The following is a 17,079-nucleotide window of genomic DNA, read 5'->3' as shown; positions in this document are numbered from 1 at the left end:
TTACACTTTAAGACGAATATGCTCTGGAACTTTTGTTTATCGTCTTCGTTCCGAACAACGATAGGATTCGTGGCCGTAATCGACAAAATTGATTCACTATCACTTGGAGCATTCGTCTGATCTTCCTACTCAAACGATCTATGCAACAAGTCTGGGCGAGACATCGAGACCCGTTCCTAAGACGCTCTGAAAGACAGCACGGCGACGTTGGGCATTTAGATCATGAGCCCTAAAGGTCAAGCCTTTCCCATAAACTCGCATCATAAAGTGCCTAATATTTACCAAGAGACACCAATTAAATCTTGGCCAAATCCTGTACTCCGAGGATCAATCGAAGCTCCCACCCGGTAATCTAAGAAAAATGCTCCAATACGTTACATCGATCATTCACAACTACCTCTTAAACAGATGAGCTATTCGTCTGTTTGACTGCCTCGCCGGACATTGATCCCACCGTAGAATTCTCCAACTCATATAACGGCGGCATGGGGTCCGGGCTACGACCCATGAGACGCTTTGCATACCATCCCATTCGCTTGGAGTAGTATCGAACATGATCACGATTCCGAATGCTAAACACGATATCCAGTTCCTCCAACGACAGCGCCTTCGTCTCTGGAAGCAGGAAATACGTAAATACGAATCCGACCACGTTCCACGTCGCATACCAGTAAAAGGCGCCTGAGGGTTTAAATGACTTTTCCATCATCGGCCACGTAAAGCTGAGTAAAAAGTTAAATGACCAGGTGATTGATGTTGCTGAGGCCATACCAAGAGCCCGGATATGCAAGGGGAATGCCTCTGCGCTATATGTAAAGGGAACAGGACCGAGACCAGGTGAGTAAACGGCCATGAAGATGTAAATACTGGTGGCGATGAGAGGAAGACGAAGACCGTTGTCTTGAATACCGAAGCATGAGCCGGTCCAATACAGACAAGCGCTCATCATGGGGAACGTAACTAGCAGGAGGTTACGGCGGCCAAAGGTATCAATAGTCCAAATTGCAGGCAGCGCAAAGATCCAGTTGATGGCACCGCCACCGAATGAGGCCAGGAGGGCTTGAGAGCGGGTATATCCTGCATCTGTAAAGATCTTGGTGCTGTAATATGCGATCACGTTTACTGTGGACTTGTTAGTTACATCCTATTCAAGAGATGGTTTGGGCGAAATATACCACCACAGAACTGCTGCATCAGCATACAGAACCACGAAGACTGCGCAGCTCTCCAGTTCCTCCGTACTGTGAAGAGCTCCTTCAAAGTTTTCCGGCCTTCTTTGGAGTTTTGCTCGGCCTCCAAGAACTTCCAAGCGAGATAGAGATCCCGAGCAGCTTGAAGGTCATCCCGACGAAGCTTCCTAAGCGAAAGGTATGCCTTCTGAAAGTCTCCCCTATCCATATACCAACGTGGACTCTCGGGGAGAAGGAAAATCAGAAGACCAACGATCAACGGTGGAAGAGCCGTTGAACCGATCATCCATCTCCAAGGTGCGTACTGATTCGGCCATTTGATGTTCTGGAAAGCTAAAGAAGAAGCAAAGCCGAGCATGATGCCGAAAGCCGTCCACATCTGCCACATCATGGTCAAGGCGCCTCGAATTGCCTTGGGTGCACATTCAACTGCGTATACGGGAGTGGTACTTGACTTGGCGCCAACTGCGAGCCCGAGGGTGAAGCGTGCAATGAGTAGACATGTCCAACTGTTAGCAGCAGCTTGCCATATTCCTGTGACGAAAGCCAAGAGACAGGAAAAGGCGATGGTTCCTCGACGGCCAAAGTATCTGTTTAAGGGGGCGTTGAGCCAGCATCCGATGAGGGCAGCAGAGGCATAAGGTGCGCCGTTTGTCAGACCTTGCAGCGCTCTATCTTTGATTTTGTACTCTTCGAAGTAGAAGTGCTGGATTATTAGTCTGTTTGTCTCTCGATACTCAGGGAGGATTTACCTGTGCACCATTTATGACTGTCTGATCCATGCCCTGCACAATAGCGCAACCCGCACACAATGCGCAGAGGAAGTAAAGCATCTTTGGCTGAGACTTCCAACGATGTTCATCTTCGTTCCTTAGGAGCTCCTTGTCCTCCTCGGTCAACTCCTCTATCGCCTCGTATCCTTTCGGCGTGTTGATGACTTTGGCTACGAGTGCGCCTTTGGAAAACCACGGCCTATAGCTGTCCAATCCCTTATCCTGGGCGAGGTTCTCTGCATCGGCGACCAATTCGTCATGCGTCATGTTGGCCAGTGGATTTTGTAGTACTGCAGTTGCTGATCTCGTCTTGGCTTCAGGAGTCCTGCCATCTTGTGGTGTCGGGTCGGAGCGAAGCTCACCTTGAGTTTCTTTAATCGTTTCCATTTCGGCTGCGTATTAATGATCCAGTGATATGAGATGACAGATTTTGTAAACCCATTGGAAGCAGGACCTCGAAAAGCGCTGGGGAAACATTTTCAAGCCCCTTTCAAGGATGGTGCCTCTTCTTAAAAGAACAATCCATGTGGCATCTCGGGGTTTCTTCCTGTATACTTTGAGTGGTGAGCATCTTATGCAGCGTGGTGGTTGGATCGATGACGACTCTGCCTTCTTCTCAAAGCCATTGACGTGTCAAGGTCCGAAGTATCAGAGGACAAGAAACTCGCATCTTGGTCTTGCCATTCTCTCTGACGATCTCGGCTTTCAGAAGCATCGGGTGCGCTCATTAGCTTGATTGATACCGTTTCTGTTGGCTTCGTTGGCTCACGAACGTTAACTCCCCCTCAATCTGCTTGTCGGCATTTCAGATATCGATTATACGATAAAACGCGGGGAAGTGGTTATAATGATTGTAGAGTTTCTACGTTGTTTAACGTTCACCAATAGGCTTGACCGAGGTTGTGATAACAGCCTTAGTTACTCATGAAAAGGCCTTATATAGAAAGCCATTTGAAGACTACCTATTCATATATGACAAGGAATCTCTGGGACTGAAGCTCATGCTCTTGTAATTCGCATCATGAACTAGTACTCACAAAGTGATATTTCATGTTTTTTTTTTTTTTTTTTTTTTTTTAATTCTTTCTGGATACGCATTGATAAATACCTAGGGTTTCGAGTTCTCGTGGCTGTAGCGGTTCTAAAATCGCATCATAGAGTCTAAAGCTCGTTTATGCTGTGGCCCGCCCGCCTATCTATATTAAACTGGATGCTTGCTTTGCGATCGTGATCTCGCCTCGTGGCTGACGTATCCAGGGTATAGCTTGTCAACCAACGCACAGTCTCACTTCAAGACGTTCAAGTTCCAAGAAGAATGCGTCTACTCTAACCTTGTAAGTACGAACCATAAAGCCAAGTCAAAACATTGGTCATGTGTTTGTGGCGTTGAAAAGGTTATTGAGGTTGTCCGAAAACAAAGGTTTGTTTCCAAGCTTGGAGTGTACATCGAGGCTTGACAAGATTCGACCCTTCAGATCAGGGGATGAAACTACTTCGATAGTCCTGGTATTAGCTTGGCCGGCGCTTTCCCCCTTTGTTCTCACCCTTCAAGTTTACCTATGGATCAGAATTTTAAATACTCCGAGCTTACGTCTGTGGTTGCTTGTTATTTACCGATCAGGTACAGAGTAGGATCGAGACCGTTGAATAGAGTATCCACTTTCAGATGCTAAGCGCCATGATCCATAGTTCAGGGAAGGCTGTGTTACTGTTGCTAGGTGATCGTCACACCTGTAGTTCATCCTCGGGCGTTTCGGGAGGAAAGTAAACAGTTGAGTAAGAGGTCTGAATGTCACGATGATTCTGAATTGTGCAATTGAGAATATAAGCGAGAGACATAAGGCAATGAATTGAATGTTGAAGAAATGCAGGCAATTAATCAACCTCCACTGATGGTCTCCCAGTCACTGAAACAAAGCGGGCCGCCAGAAATTGTGAGACCTGATGTAAGACAGAGCTGTCCCAATTTGGATGCGTTGCCATGCCAACAGTGCGACGTAATTTGTTTGGATTACCTTGTTAAGCTCCTCCCCCACCATTGGATCCTCACCTCTCTCATGCCCGCAACCAAACCCGATCCAAAGCTCCGCTCGCTCCGTACTTTACTTTACCTGTCCTATTGTACTACAACATCCTGAGAAAAAAAGGAGACATTCCGAAGAATCATTCATTGTTTTGTATTGCGATACTATTTGCGCGTTGTTTGTCTCTGCTGTCTTTGTCTTGTCCCACCGCCATTCGACGACAATCTAAACCTACACCGACCACAAGCTCGTGCACAATCAACGCCTCGTTGATATCAGAGTTTCAACTACCAACAAGAGGCGCAAATCAACATCAAAACCAACACTGCTTTCACCATCTCTAGTACGCGATTCGGATCGTCTCAGCGGCAGCAGCCGTCGAGATACAAAGTATCCTTCGCTTTTTAGACCCTGAACCGTTACTCGAATAGCTCAGCTCGTATTGTCGCAAGTACCCGCGTCCACTGCATTCCATTCCAGCCTCTCCTCGCCAGTCATGGACCCGAATATGTCGCGCCCGCCCGACTACAGCCTCCCTCCCTATGATGACGAGGACCTTCATCACACACCCACCGGTTACAGTCCCGCTGCTGTGAGACTGTTGACATCCGAAGAACACTACGACTCTCATACGTATGTACCACCCTCACCACCTAGCCAGAATCAGACACAAACACCTCCTGCACGCCCTCCCTCATCTCCTTCTGTTTCCCCTTCTACCTCACCTTCAAAGACAACACCCTCCCCTCTCGAACCGCCAGTAGCGTTTCCTCCTCCATTGTCAATTTCACCTGTGAACATCACCATGTCTTCAGAAAGGGAGGAACGGACCTTCAGGTCCAGCCCTGTCCAACAAGATGACGTCCGGGAGAATATCTCCAACGAGAATCAAGAACATCCTTCACCAAATCCCCCTTCATACGCTTCTTCAATGGCCGAATCCCAGACTTTATTGCCTAAGAGGCCAATTATCGGCGGCCAGACTGCAAAGCTGCAGAACAAGAATAGAACTAGTGTCCACGTCGCATTTGCAGATCTTCCTCGAGATCTACCAGAGATTCCCGATGGTATCAGCGACAGGCGAAGAGTTCACAAGGAACAACAGCACCTTGGATTAGACACGACACCTCCCGTACCACCGCGCCCATTGAGCCGCTTAAGGGATGTAAACTCACATGACAAACTTCCTAGTATCCGAAGTCCTCGAAACCTCAACTATCAGCCGAGTGTTCGATCATCGAGATCCGGTTCCATCTTCGACGATGCCCCATCAATGGCGCCCCCAGGGGGTTCCTACGTGTCCTATGGTATGCATGATGATGGCTCTCCCCAGCGACCCTGGACGCCCTCGTCACGGGTGTCCGGATTCACAAGATCCGACTTATCAAGACCTCCTCCTTCAGATGGCATGTATGAGCCTTCCGATCTGAATGGGAGCCCCAGACCAGGAACACCATCCTCGAGATACGGCGGCAGTCCAAGACGTCCACTCCCTCCGGCACCTCTCTTTTCAAACTCAAGGCAGCCTGTCCCGCCAATTGCAGACGATGCGACTATCTCTATTCCTTTGCATGATACTTACGACGACGATGTCTTTGCGCCTGAATCCGACCTGAGTGATGCACGACCTCATCCAGTTGACCGCAGCTCATATATGTCTTCTGAGTCGCAAGACACACTAAACGAGGGAGACATGGAAGACTACGACAAGGTTGAGCATTATGGCCCTGCCCCGACTGGTGCACAAGAGAGAAGAGGCGTTCGCGCACCTCAAATGTCAAGAAAGGAGGTCCAGCTCATCAACGGTGAGCTGGTGCTGGAGTGTAAAATCCCGACAATTCTGTACAGTTTCTTGCCTCGAAGAGGCGAGGTTGAGTTCACTCACATGCGTTACACCGCTGTTACGTGCGACCCTGATGATTTTGTCGAAAGAGGCTACACATTGCGACAAACCTTTGGCAAGACTGTTCGAGAGACGGAATTGTTCATTTGTGTCACTATGTACAACGAAGATGAAATAGGATTCACTCGAACGATGCATGCCGTCATGAAGAACATCTCGCACTTCTGCTCTCGATCGCGCTCCCGTACCTGGGGTGAGACTGGATGGCAAAAGATTGTCGTCTGCATTGTCTCTGATGGTCGAGAGAAGATCCACCCTCGCACTCTAGATGCGCTCGCTGCCATGGGTGTCTACCAGCACGGTATCGCAAAGAATTTTGTCAACAACCGCGCTGTGCAAGCACACGTCTACGAATACACAACCCAGGTCTCTCTCGATTCCGACCTCAAGTTCAAGGGTGCCGAGAAGGGCATTGTTCCTTGCCAAATGATCTTCTGTCTCAAGGAAAAGAACCAGCGTAAGCTAAACTCTCACCGTTGGTTCTTCAATGCCTTTGGAAAGGCTCTCAACCCGAACGTCTGCATTTTGCTGGATGTTGGTACTCGCCCCAGTGGCACCTCACTGTACCATCTCTGGAAGGCCTTCGATACTGACTCCAACGTCGCTGGTGCTTGTGGAGAGATTAAAGCGATGAAGGGCAGACTGGGCGCTAACCTGCTCAATCCTCTCGTTGCGTCCCAGAACTTCGAGTATAAAATGTCCAACATCCTTGATAAGCCTCTCGAGTCCGTCTTCGGATACATTACTGTCCTTCCCGGTGCCCTGAGTGCGTACCGATACCACGCGCTTCAGAATGATGAGACTGGTCACGGTCCTCTCAGCCAGTACTTCAAGGGTGAGACATTGCATGGTCAACACGCTGATGTCTTCACTGCCAACATGTACCTTGCTGAAGATCGTATCCTTTGCTGGGAGTTGGTCGCGAAACGTGGTGAGAGATGGGTTCTCAAGTACGTTAAGGGATGTACCGGTGAAACCGATGTGCCTGGTAAGATATTCTACTACGTTGAATCATGAATGCAACACTAACTCGGTGTAGATACTGTTCCTGAATTCATCTCACAACGTCGTCGATGGCTCAATGGTGCCTTCTTTGCCGCTGTTTACTCCCTTGTCCACTTCAAGCAGATTTGGTTTACCGACCACACCCTTGCTCGTAAAATCCTTCTGCACATGGAGTTCTTGTATCAGTTCATTCAGCTCATGTTCACCTTCTTCTCCCTGGCCAACTTCTATCTCACCTTCTACTTCGTTGCAGGCGGTTTGACAGACCCCAAAGTCGACCCGTTCGGACACAACATCGCTACCGTCATCTTCCACATTCTGCGGTATGCCTGCGTGCTTCTCATATCAACACAATTTATCCTTTCTCTCGGTAATCGACCTCAAGGCTCCAAGAAGCTATACCTGATCAGCATGATTATTTACAGCATCATCATGGTTTACACGACATTTGCTACATTTTACATCATTATTCACCAACTCACGTCCAAAGACGATAAGATCGAGATGGGTGACAACGTCTTTACGAATATGATTGTGTCTATCCTGTCTACGATCGGCATGTACTTCATCATGTCTATTTTGTATCTCGATCCATGGCACATGATCACATCTTCGGCCCAGTACTTTATCCTTCTTCCCAGCTACATCTGCACCTTACAAGTCTACGCCTTCTGTAACACACACGATGTTACCTGGGGTACCAAGGGTGACAACGTCATGAAGACTGATCTTGGTGGTGCTGTGGGTAAGGGTGAGACTGTCGAGCTGGAAATGCCCAGTGAACAGCTCGATATTGACAGTGGATACGATGAGGCTCTTCGCAATCTCCGTGATCGTCTCGAAGTTCCCGAGTCTCCACCTAGCGAATCTCAGTTGCAAGAGGATTACTACAAAAGTGTGCGAACCTACCTCGTCCTCACATGGATGATCGGCAACGGTATCCTTGGTATGGCTGTATCGGAGATTTACAGTGCTAGAGGCATTGGCGATAACTATTACCTGCGCTTTCTCCTCTGGTCCGTCGCCGCTCTCGCCGTCTTCCGTGCCATCGGCTCCACCACGTTTGCCGTCCTCAACGTGATCAACATGATAGTGGAAGGTCGCGTGCGCTTGAGTCTCAAGGCACCGCGATGGATGGGCGGTCTAAAAGAGAGAGTCAACGACAAGATGAGCAGTGTGTCGAGCAACCTACGCAGTTGATGTACACATCATCTTGAACTATTTGCGCTTGATTTTTGTTATGCATTTAGAAAATGGGCATCTGCATCGGCGTGGTTTGGCGTTTTGGCATTTACATCTGCATGGAAATGATGAACTCTTCCCAGCTCTTTTCACTGGGAGGATGACGATTGAGCAGATGAGTTCTCGAAAAACTATGTGATGCCGGCCATGATTGTCGAGGCAACGAATGTTTTGATCAGAAAGTTTTGTTTAATGGACATATGTCAGGAATTCGCTTCTGGGGTATGAATTGTGTAAATAACAGAGGATAAATATGTATACCCCGGGTTCAATACGATAGTGCTTGTTAAGATAATCTCTACTAAATGTTCATGGATGTGAAGCAAGGGTTAATTAAGTTTTAGGCTTGAAGTTGAGATAGAGTCTATGTCATTCAACAATCTGGATGGTTCACGCAAAGTCTCAAATCATTGCGAAAGTGTTTTCTACATGGAATAAATGCGTTCTTATCAGTTGCGCCGGCCAAGTAAATACCACATCAAGCTATGCAAAATAAAGCAACAAATCATGATATCAAGGTTCATCCAACAGATCCTTCATTCTTTTCCTGTCCCGATTGATGCTAACCACAATTTTCGTTCAGTCTTTTTAGTCGTGATTTATTTATTCCTCGTCCTCTTCTTCTTCGGCAACCTGGATGGCTGTTAGTTCTTGTTACTTGCAATGGGCTCAAATAGACTTACGTTATCGTGGAAGTTCTGGCCATCAGTGGTAGCAACAATGATACCAGAGCGGACACAGAAGTCACCGAAGCGCTCACCCTCGTTGCGCTCAAGAGCATATCGCTTGAGGAGAGGCTTCATGATGGCGAGGATCTCATCCTCCTTGATGCTCTGGCGATATAGCTTGTTGAGGCGCTGGCCGTGGTAACCACCACCAAGGTACATATTATAAGCACCATAAGCCTTACCGACGAAAGCAACCTCGGCCAACCAAGGACGAGCACAGCCGTTGGGGCAACCGGTCATACGCATGACGATAGAGTCCTGGCGAAGACCGTTCTCCTCAAGGCATGACTCAAGCTTGGAAATGAGCACAGGCAGGTATCGCTCAGACTCAGCCATGGCAAGGCCACAGGTAGGGAAAGCGACACAGGCAGAAGAGCTGAGACGAAGAGCTGAGAATTGGATGTTGTCGAGCTTGTACTTCTTCATGAGTTGCTTGACATCGTCAAGATCCTCATCAGCGACATTGCTGAGGATGAGATGCTGGTTACCAGTGAGACGGAACTCAGACTGACCCTTGAGAGACTTGGCAATCTCACGCAGACCAGTCTTCATCTGGAACTCAGGCGTGTCCTCAATACGGCCGTTCTCAATGAAGAACGTGAAGTGGTTGAGGCCGTGCTCATCCTTCTGCCAACCAAAGGTATCAACGTTGCTCTTGAACTCGAAAGGTCGCTCATTCTCGAACTTCTTGCCCCAGAGCTCCTCAACCTTGCTGCGGAAGACAGGCACAGTCATGTCATCAATGGTGTATTTGAGACGAGCGTGCTTTCGGTTCTTGCGATCACCGTTGTCACGTTGGACGAGCATTATCTTCTCGCAGACGATGTGCACATCCTCGGTCTTACAGAAGCCGAACATGCGACCAGTCTGGGGATATGTCTTCTTGTTGTTGTGGGTAGCACCCATACCACCACCAGCAAGAACGTTGAAACCGGCAAGGTTACCGTCCTCTCCCTTGATAGCAATCAGACCAATGTCGTGAGCATACACATCAGTATCGTTATGAGGGGGGATCGCAATGGTGATCTTGAACTTTCGAGGCAGATAAGTAGGGCCATAGAGAGGCTCGAAGTCCTGGACAGCATCACCAGCAACCTGTGTCTTCTTGTTATCATCATCAGTCAACCAAATCTCGTGGTAGGCAGTGGTTGATGGCAAGAGGTGGTCGCTGATAAGCTGAGAGCAGGCAAAGACCTGACGGTGGTACTTAGACTGGGTAGGGAGCGAACTGCACATGACGTTTCGGTTCACGTCACCACAGGCAGCAATGGTGGTCATGAGAGCTCGGTTGATAGCTTGCATAGCAGGCTTGAGCTTGCTCTTGACAACACCGTGGAACTGGAAGGTTTGTCGGGTAGTGAGTTTCATGGTCTCATTACCAAGCTCATTGGCAATGTCGTCCATCTGAACCCACTGCTTGGGAGTGGAGATACCACCAGGCAGACGGCATCGAATCATGAAAGAGTAGGCGGGCTCAAGACCTTGAGCCTTTCGTTCATCTCTGATATCACGATCGTCCTGCATGTATGTTCCGTGGAACTTGGTGAGCTGCTGGTCGGAGGCCGAGATAGCAAGAGTTGTGGGGTCGTTTAGACCCTCAACAATGGTACCACGGAGGTAGTTGGAGGCCAGCTTGATGTCCTCGTTGGTGATAGGCGGGGGCTCATCGGGAAGGCCATCGACCTTATCGACACCGAGGGCGGTCCAGAGCTTGGGTTCCCACTCCTGGTAACCGGTCTGGAAGCTATCGGGGTCCTGATCATCACCAAGGCCGATATCGATCAGATGCTTACCACCAAGATTGGTCAAAACACGGTCAAGGTCCTTGGCAGGCTTGTTGTAGTAGATCTTGTCCTCCTTTCGAGGCCAGTAGTGGCTGTCACCGAGACCGAAGATGGAGTAGTTCACGGCAGCGAGGTCGAGACCAGTGTTGTCCTTAATGGCGTCCCAGAAAGGCAGACCATTTTGGGGGAACTCACCCTGACCAGCGGTGGAAGTGATGAAAACAATATTCTCCTCAGTAGGAAGATCCTCAACTGGGTAGTCCTCCATAGCCAGAACAGTAGTCTTCAAGCCGCGAGCACGACCTCGGCTAGCCAAACGCTTGGCCAGAGTAGTAGCATTGCCGTTGTCAGAAGCATATAGAATGGTGAGAGGAGCGCCCAAAAGGCCTTCGAGGAGCTGGTTGTACGCATCCTTAGCCTTCCTCTTTTGTTGGGCTCGCACCTCACTTCCGAAGTCCTTGACAAGGGCAGCGGCAAACTTAGGCTCCTTGGCAGCCAGCTGAGTGAGCTGGTTGTCACGGGCAAGGAACTTCTTGAGCTCTTGCTTGATCAGCTCAGAGTCGAGAGAGAAGTTGGGTTCGCCCTTCTTCTCGTTATCGGGGTTCCATCGATACAGTGGCCAGTAACCAGTGTCAACGGCCTTCTTGGTCTCCTGGAGAACAGTGAGAGGAGAGTCGGTCTCGCCGAAGTATGGGAGGTAAGCAAGAACGACGGAAGGACCCTCGAACTTGTCAGCCTCAAGGAGGGCCTGGAGAACCTGGGTGTATGAGCTGTAGACAGCAGTAGAAGCAACGTAGACGTTACCAAAGTTCATGGCATATAGACCAATGTCCTTCTTACGGCGGTTGGCATCAGCAGCAGCCCTCTCAGAATAAGGAGTAGAGTCGATGATGAGCATGTTAACATTCTCGCCAGAGGCAAGGACGTGGTGAACACCAGAGTTGCCAAGATCGTATGACCAGGCATCAGAGCCAGTCAGCCAGAGGGACTCCTTTCGGAAAAGACCCTTAGCAGAGAGGAGCTCAGCAGCCAGCGAAGAGCCATCGGTCTCAAGTCTAGCAATGACATCATCGGCAATCTCAGTGGACTTGGTAGCATCATCAGCGTTCATAGCCCATCGCGCCAACCAGCTCTTAGGAGCATCGGTAGTGAAGCTACCATTGGTAGCAGCATCCTTAACCTGAGAAACGAACTGGCCACGACGTTGCTTGCGAGCCAGGAGGGAACCGAAGCCAAACTCAGGGCTAGCAGCAACGTTAGGAGAAAGGCCAGTGGTAGAAGACTTGATAGCATTGGCAACGTAAGCTCGCTTGCCAAAGAGCTGATCAAGAATCTTGGTATAGGCGGTCTCGAGCTGAGGAGTCTGGAGGTCATAACCAGTAGGCTCCTTCCAAGCCTCCTTCTTGCCGACCTCGAGGTTTTGGATAGGCTTCTCGGCAGTGAGGTTCTGCAGAACACCACGCAGGGCCTGAATGACAACATCGGGGGCAATGTAGCCAAGCTGGTGGCCAACAATAGCCTCAACGCCACCAGGGCCGCTTTTCACGGAAGTCAAGACGTCAATGAGGAGAGGACCCCATTTGGTAGTCTTGCGGTGGATTTGCTCCAACACGGCGATTCGCTTGACCGATCGAGGAATGGCCTCGACAAGTCTAGAGCCGATCCAAGGTCGGTAGAGGCGGGGAGTAAGAATGGCGGTGTTGGCGAAGATCTCCTCAGGGCGGGCCTCGTCGATGGCTTGAGCGAAGGCACCGGCATCGGAGCCGAAGATGAAGAGGCAGTTCTCAGCATCAGGAGGGCCAGAATACTCGAAGGCACTGTACTCCCGGCCAACTGATGCCTTGAGCTGAGCCCAGATACGTCCAGCTGACTTGTAAATATCCTCGGATGTAACCTGAGGGGGGGCAGTCTCGACGGTGGTGGCGACTGATGAAGGAGCAACAGGAGTGCTGGCCTCGCTATCTTGGCTGGACTTGACCGATGTTCCAGCTGAGGGAGCCTTGGAGGCGTTCGCGCTAGGGGGTACAGTGAGGTTTCCACTCGCGGCGGTACCATGATTCACTGCTGGCGCATCGTGATCTGAAGAAACGGCAATGTGGCCATCGTCCGCGTAGATTCCGGTCTGTGAAGAGGGAGCAGAGCCAGCCTGGAATCGGCGAACGCTCTCGATATCGAGAACGTCGCGAACAACGGCGGCATCCTCGATAGCAATAGGCTTGTCCTTTGACGATGTGGAAGGAGCAAAGAAGTGAACGACACCCTTACCAGTTCGGACAGCAAGGGCGTGAGCAGTCAGAGCCAAATCCTGGGCCTCCTGAAGGGTCTCAGACTGAACGAATGTGAATCCCGAGTTACGAACGGCGGTAATAACCGAGTAGTCGGGGAACGTCCGGGGCTGAAGAGAGACGTGAAGGACAACAGGGTAGTTGGCCAATTTGTATAGGTGTGAGACGGATGGGAGCAGGATGTTGGATGTGGTGGTGACTGAGACGAGCTTGCCAGCTCGGATGGGTGTGTATACTGAGAGAAGAGGATCCGTGTTGTGTCGTACGGGGATGATCTGGTTTGACGGTCAGCTATATTCAATTACGTGGTCCAATATCGCAATGGCTCGATTAGCGAACTCTATGCATAAACCATTCAATTCACATTCCTTTTCATAGGTTTATGAGTAGCAGTGGCTTATAGAGTCCTCCAAAAGAGATCGGGGATTTTTCGGAGACCATTTAGGAGGGGTAAATGGCCCTTGAGCAGACTAACCTCAGGAACTGTATCAGCACTCTGAGCGACCAAGCTGCTGTCCTTGCGGCTGGCGTATCGGTTCAGGTGAGAAGAGAATTCGGAGTCGGTGCCAATGGCGGGCTGGACAGAAACAACGACATCGCTGGAGAGGTAGGCAATTCGAGCCACTATGAGAAGCGCATTAGCAATCAATTTGTCTTGTTGCGGGGCAGGCAGGATTGATTGAGATTGAGAACTTCCTGTTCACTCTGACTTGCAGATGTTCCATCTGCGCGGACAAAGCTCAATTGCTTTGCAGAGTCGCAGGTTATCTCGAACTCATGCATCATCCCCGTACCGCCTCCAACGTCTAGCATAAAGAAAAACTCACCGGCCTCCTCAGGAGTCTTGATCTGGTGCTGTGAAGCAGCGTCCATTGTGTCGCTTTCCGTCGTCGTATTCGGCTCGTCGGGTATTATGATCGAGCTGTCTTTTAAACAGACAGAGCAGACAAAGCTGCTTGCGCTTCACTCGAAGAAGGGAGAGTGGTGTATAAGAGGAAGATGGAGGAGAGAGATGGAGAGAAAGGAAAGAAATCTCAATGACGGACTCGCTCAACAAAGCAAGATCCGAGGATTGTGAGTGGTTTTCTTCCTTTTCTATAGAATTAGAAAAAGGTTTCTTCCCTCTGCTCAACGCTCAAAGGAAAGAGAAGAAGTTTGTAAACTGGAGCGAGCAGAGACACGCCCTTTTGCCTTAACTTTAGAGACGCCCCTCGTTCCGTCTGGTCTTGTTGTTTGGGTCCGGTCCCTCGGCTGTGCTTTTGCTCATTCGCACGTCTTATTTTTTCTTTTCCATTCGCCGATTTTTTCCCCGCGCCATTAATTTAGTTAGAAAAACAGCTGCAAATTCCATCCAGACGCCGCTCAATGGCCACAAGATTGGCTTGTATGAATCCTCGCCCTCGATTGCGTGATCGATTAGCGGGATGCTATGCCCCGGACGGCGGGGCTCAGTGCGTCCTGTCGACAGTTTGGGGGTGCTTTCTCAGGGTCGCGCCTTCCGCTGGAACAAGGACCAGTGCACGACTCCGCGCCCACCGATAGCGAATGAGGAGCTTTGGATTTGCTTCGAGCTGATGTTCAATTGGCCTGTTGTGCCTTATGTAATGCAATCAACCAATAAAGCTCCCCGCGCGAACACCGGCATTGGGCAGGAGATACATACAGGGGTACATAGCGACCTGGACCCACCCCGAGTTCCTGCTGAGGGATGGTGTTGGGCCACCGACGGTCCGCGCAAGAATTACCAAAATGATGAGAGATACTATTGTTGCGAAGAATTGCATGACCACCCCAGAAACGAAAAATCACTTGCGAATTACAGGGATCGCTCCGACTACCGGCCGGTGTCCGTATGTTTCTCATTTCTCCCAATGATATTAGGTCCTGAAGGTTCATGAGCTTACTTTACGATTTCATCATGCATATCTGAGACGGAGGCAGTTGGTAATCCTGTCTGCCATGTTCACGACCTTACGATGTCTGAGGTCATACATCGGAAAGAAAAGAGCCATCAAAGAAGCACAGGCATTAACCATCCATATCGGAAGATACCTTCTCGCTGCCTCCGTAGGCGGGAGTGTCCGAGCACGGAGGCTAGTTATTTTATACTGAGGCTTACTGATTGATTAACTGCTCAAATGTGATTGGCCGGTCTATCCAATAACCATATCAAGATGAAAGTAAACAGTGATGACAATAGCAGTTTGTGAAAGAACAGATCTTAGTATTCAATTTCATTGTCTAACCAAAGGTGTATTAGGTGCTAAGCTGCGTAGCAAGTATTATCATTATCCCAATATTTTGTACTCAATGTACCCAATTCATAACCCAGAACAACTCTAGTATATAAGAGAAGAACCTTGTGCTCATCGATCCATAATAGCCCAGTGTGGAATGACGAGATAATATCATGTGCCTCTCACGTCTTTCAGCATTGAACCGGGATCGTCCTATCACGCAATCCGCTCTCAACCTCTTGTGTCGGCTCATCCGCTCTGACAGCCCGCAGCGGCCGTTCAGAGGATCCACAACATGCCGCGATTTCGCCGCATATGCCGCTCTTCCTCCGTGCCGGCCGAGTCTTCGGCATACTTTCCGTGTTAGACTGGACTTGACTTCATGCTTGTTTCCCCTTGCATCTTCAAGATGCCACATTCTTCCTAAACAAACTCCGTCTATCGTGTTGGTCCATTGACCATGAACATGCGAATTGCTGAACCTAAAACACCGGTCCTATGTTGCACCACGAAATGCAAAAAGAGAACATCCTCTCCCTCCCGGCCTGTCCGCTTATTATTCATCTCTGACTTCTAGCCCTGAGAATGATTCATCAGGATCGCCCAGTGATTCGCGGTAGATTCCGTATGAAACGGTTTTAAACCTCGCCAGAGAGCGTGCCCGCTGAGACGGGCTTGTTGGGTCCTCCCAGATTGGGAGCCCATTCATCAGACTCCCGGGTGTCAAGCCAGTAAGCTCTGCCACATGATACCATCAAACGGCCAAGGCGTCCCCGGCGGCCCTCACCGTCAGGAAGATCCTCAGCGAAAGGACCTTCTTGGTCATCAACGCCAGGGCCTTCCAGAATCATCAGTTGCATATACTTTTGCAACACCTGCTGTGCATACGCCATGACGATGAAACTGAAATACACACGGATCAACGTCGCGCCAACAATCAGCAGCATGCTGGCAGCCGTTTCCTGAGGAACGACTTTTCCATGCATGGCAGCCTCCTTGCGCAGGCCTTGCATACCCTCAGCCACAAAGTTAGGGAGATCCGTCTTCTTGGATTCGGTTGTCTCGCTCAGTTGAGTAGAGAAGTACCAGTCCAGGCCGAAGGCTGCGGTGTATGCTGCATTGATAACGGTATCGATGATGTAAAGCCATGCGAGCGCCAAACATTCAAAAGGGCTTTGTCGCCGAACGTGAGGAATAAGAATCGCTAGTCCTACGAGAACCGCAATAGAGTAGACGTATGTTGAGAGCTGGAGGAGAGATAGCTGATATCCAGTAAGAATGGCCAGGAGTCCGTAAACGCCAGTGATCTTGTTGAAGACGAGAGCCAGAGCGATGAGTTCGACGCCGGTCTGGAGGCTGGTGATGCCGAATAGGCTCTGCAAACACTTCAGTTAGCATTTGTTGACCTCATCGCCGTCCTCATGAGACGATATCAGGATCGAGTCGCGTGCTCCTCCTTACCTTAGGCCGGGGTACCCGGAGGGATCGAGTAAACCGAGACATGGCGGCGCGTTCTCTTGAAAATATGAGGTTTCCTTCCAGGACCTTTGGACTCAATGAACTATTCTTCGTCGTTTGTTGATATCGAGACTGAATAAGGAACGCGCAGGAGAAGAACGAAATTACAGGGACAAATGAATGATGCAACCAGGGTCTGCTTCAAGAACTTGCGCCCGAGACTGCCGGTGTAATCTTAAATCACGTGGTAACCGACAAAGCTGGGCTGAATTAGAAACATGTCAGCCAATCATAATGCTGACTCATCATCTTAAATCTTTTGAGTTTTTGGTGGTGACAGCAAGCCATCACGTCACTTGCTGCAACCCCAAATCCGCCCCAAACCCGCCCAAGCTGTAGATAATCTTTCTGCGCTTGTGCTTGCCTCTTCTAGGTGAAGTGCGGTAGGTT

General features: G+C 49.7%; 5 protein-coding genes across 7 annotated transcripts; 1 reads left to right on the top strand and 4 right to left on the bottom strand.

Moving 5' to 3' along the window:
• Positions 1-242: 242 nt before the first annotated feature.
• FOXG_10444 (uncharacterized protein) lies at positions 243-2,350 on the bottom strand (the record flags this gene model as incomplete). Its single annotated transcript, XM_018389787.1, has 3 exons — positions 243-1,122; positions 1,176-1,896; positions 1,943-2,350. The coding sequence occupies 3 exons, from the start codon at positions 2,348-2,350 to the stop codon at positions 401-403; spliced, it is 1,851 nt and encodes a 616-aa protein (XP_018248118.1). The 3' UTR covers positions 243-400.
• Positions 2,351-4,021: 1,671 nt separating this feature from the next.
• FOXG_10443 (chitin synthase 2) lies at positions 4,022-8,494 on the top strand. 2 transcript variants are annotated; one of them, XM_018389786.1, is made up of 3 exons: positions 4,022-4,620; positions 5,179-6,878; positions 6,930-8,494. In XM_018389786.1, the coding sequence occupies exons 1-3, from the start codon at positions 4,484-4,486 to the stop codon at positions 8,093-8,095; spliced, it is 3,003 nt and encodes a 1,000-aa protein (XP_018248117.1). In that variant the 5' UTR covers positions 4,022-4,483; the 3' UTR covers positions 8,096-8,494. The 2 variants fall into 2 exon arrangements, with proteins under 2 accessions (XP_018248117.1, XP_018248116.1); XM_018389785.1 differs by lacking the exon at positions 4,022-4,620 and having other exon boundaries at positions 4,625-6,878; positions 6,930-8,453.
• On the bottom strand, positions 8,356-14,423 carry FOXG_10442 (sulfite reductase (ferredoxin)). Of its 2 annotated transcripts, XM_018389784.1 has the most exons (4): positions 13,762-14,423; positions 13,410-13,558; positions 8,821-13,209; positions 8,356-8,770 (listed from the first exon to the last, which is right to left on the bottom strand). In XM_018389784.1, the coding sequence occupies exons 1-4, from the start codon at positions 13,805-13,807 to the stop codon at positions 8,741-8,743; spliced, it is 4,614 nt and encodes a 1,537-aa protein (XP_018248115.1). In that variant the 5' UTR covers positions 13,808-14,423; the 3' UTR covers positions 8,356-8,740. The 2 variants fall into 2 exon arrangements, with proteins under 2 accessions (XP_018248115.1, XP_018248114.1); XM_018389783.1 differs by having other exon boundaries at positions 8,356-13,209.
• Positions 14,424-14,850: 427 nt separating this feature from the next.
• Positions 14,851-14,946, bottom strand: FOXG_20298 (uncharacterized protein; the record flags this gene model as incomplete). Its single annotated transcript, XM_018400568.1, has 1 exon — positions 14,851-14,946. The coding sequence occupies one exon, from the start codon at positions 14,944-14,946 to the stop codon at positions 14,851-14,853; it is 96 nt and encodes a 31-aa protein (XP_018248113.1).
• A 131-nt stretch (positions 14,947-15,077) lies between these two features.
• On the bottom strand, positions 15,078-17,007 carry FOXG_10441 (uncharacterized protein). The gene is made up of 2 exons (XM_018389782.1): positions 16,633-17,007; positions 15,078-16,547 (listed from the first exon to the last, which is right to left on the bottom strand). Exons 1-2 carry the CDS (start codon positions 16,672-16,674, stop codon positions 15,810-15,812), a joined length of 780 nt encoding a protein of 259 aa, XP_018248112.1. The 5' UTR covers positions 16,675-17,007; the 3' UTR covers positions 15,078-15,809.
• Positions 17,008-17,079: the final 72 nt, after the last annotated feature.

Source organism: Fusarium oxysporum, chromosome 7 (genome assembly GCF_000149955.1).
Source record: "Fusarium oxysporum f. sp. lycopersici 4287 chromosome 7, whole genome shotgun sequence".
Taxonomy (NCBI): domain Eukaryota; kingdom Fungi; phylum Ascomycota; class Sordariomycetes; order Hypocreales; family Nectriaceae; genus Fusarium; species Fusarium oxysporum.
Note: the sequence above shows the minus strand (reverse complement) of the source record. Positions and strands in the feature narration are given on the sequence as shown.

Bases quoted from the DNA above. Each gene is read 5' to 3' on its own strand.
- FOXG_10443 (XM_018389785.1), top strand. From the start codon at position 4,793: ATGTCTTCAGAAAGGGAGGAACGGACCTTCAGGTCCAGCCCTGTCCAA. The intron at 6,879-6,929 runs GTAAGATATTCT...AACTCGGTGTAG, and splicing joins CGGTGAAACCGATGTGCCTG to ATACTGTTCCTGAATTCATC.
- FOXG_10442 (XM_018389783.1), bottom strand. From the start codon at position 13,807: ATGGACGCTGCTTCACAGCACCAGATCAAGACTCCTGAGGAGGCCG. The intron at 13,559-13,761 runs GTGAGTTTTTCT...CGCTTCTCATAG, and splicing joins CAAGACTCCTGAGGAGGCCG to TGGCTCGAATTGCCTACCTC. The intron at 13,210-13,409 runs GTTAGTCTGCTC...CCGTCAAACCAG, and splicing joins GTGCTGATACAGTTCCTGAG to ATCATCCCCGTACGACACAA.
- FOXG_10441 (XM_018389782.1), bottom strand. From the start codon at position 16,674: ATGTCTCGGTTTACTCGATCCCTCCGGGTACCCCGGCCTAAG. The intron at 16,548-16,632 runs GTAAGGAGGAGC...AAGTGTTTGCAG, and splicing joins TCCGGGTACCCCGGCCTAAG to AGCCTATTCGGCATCACCAG.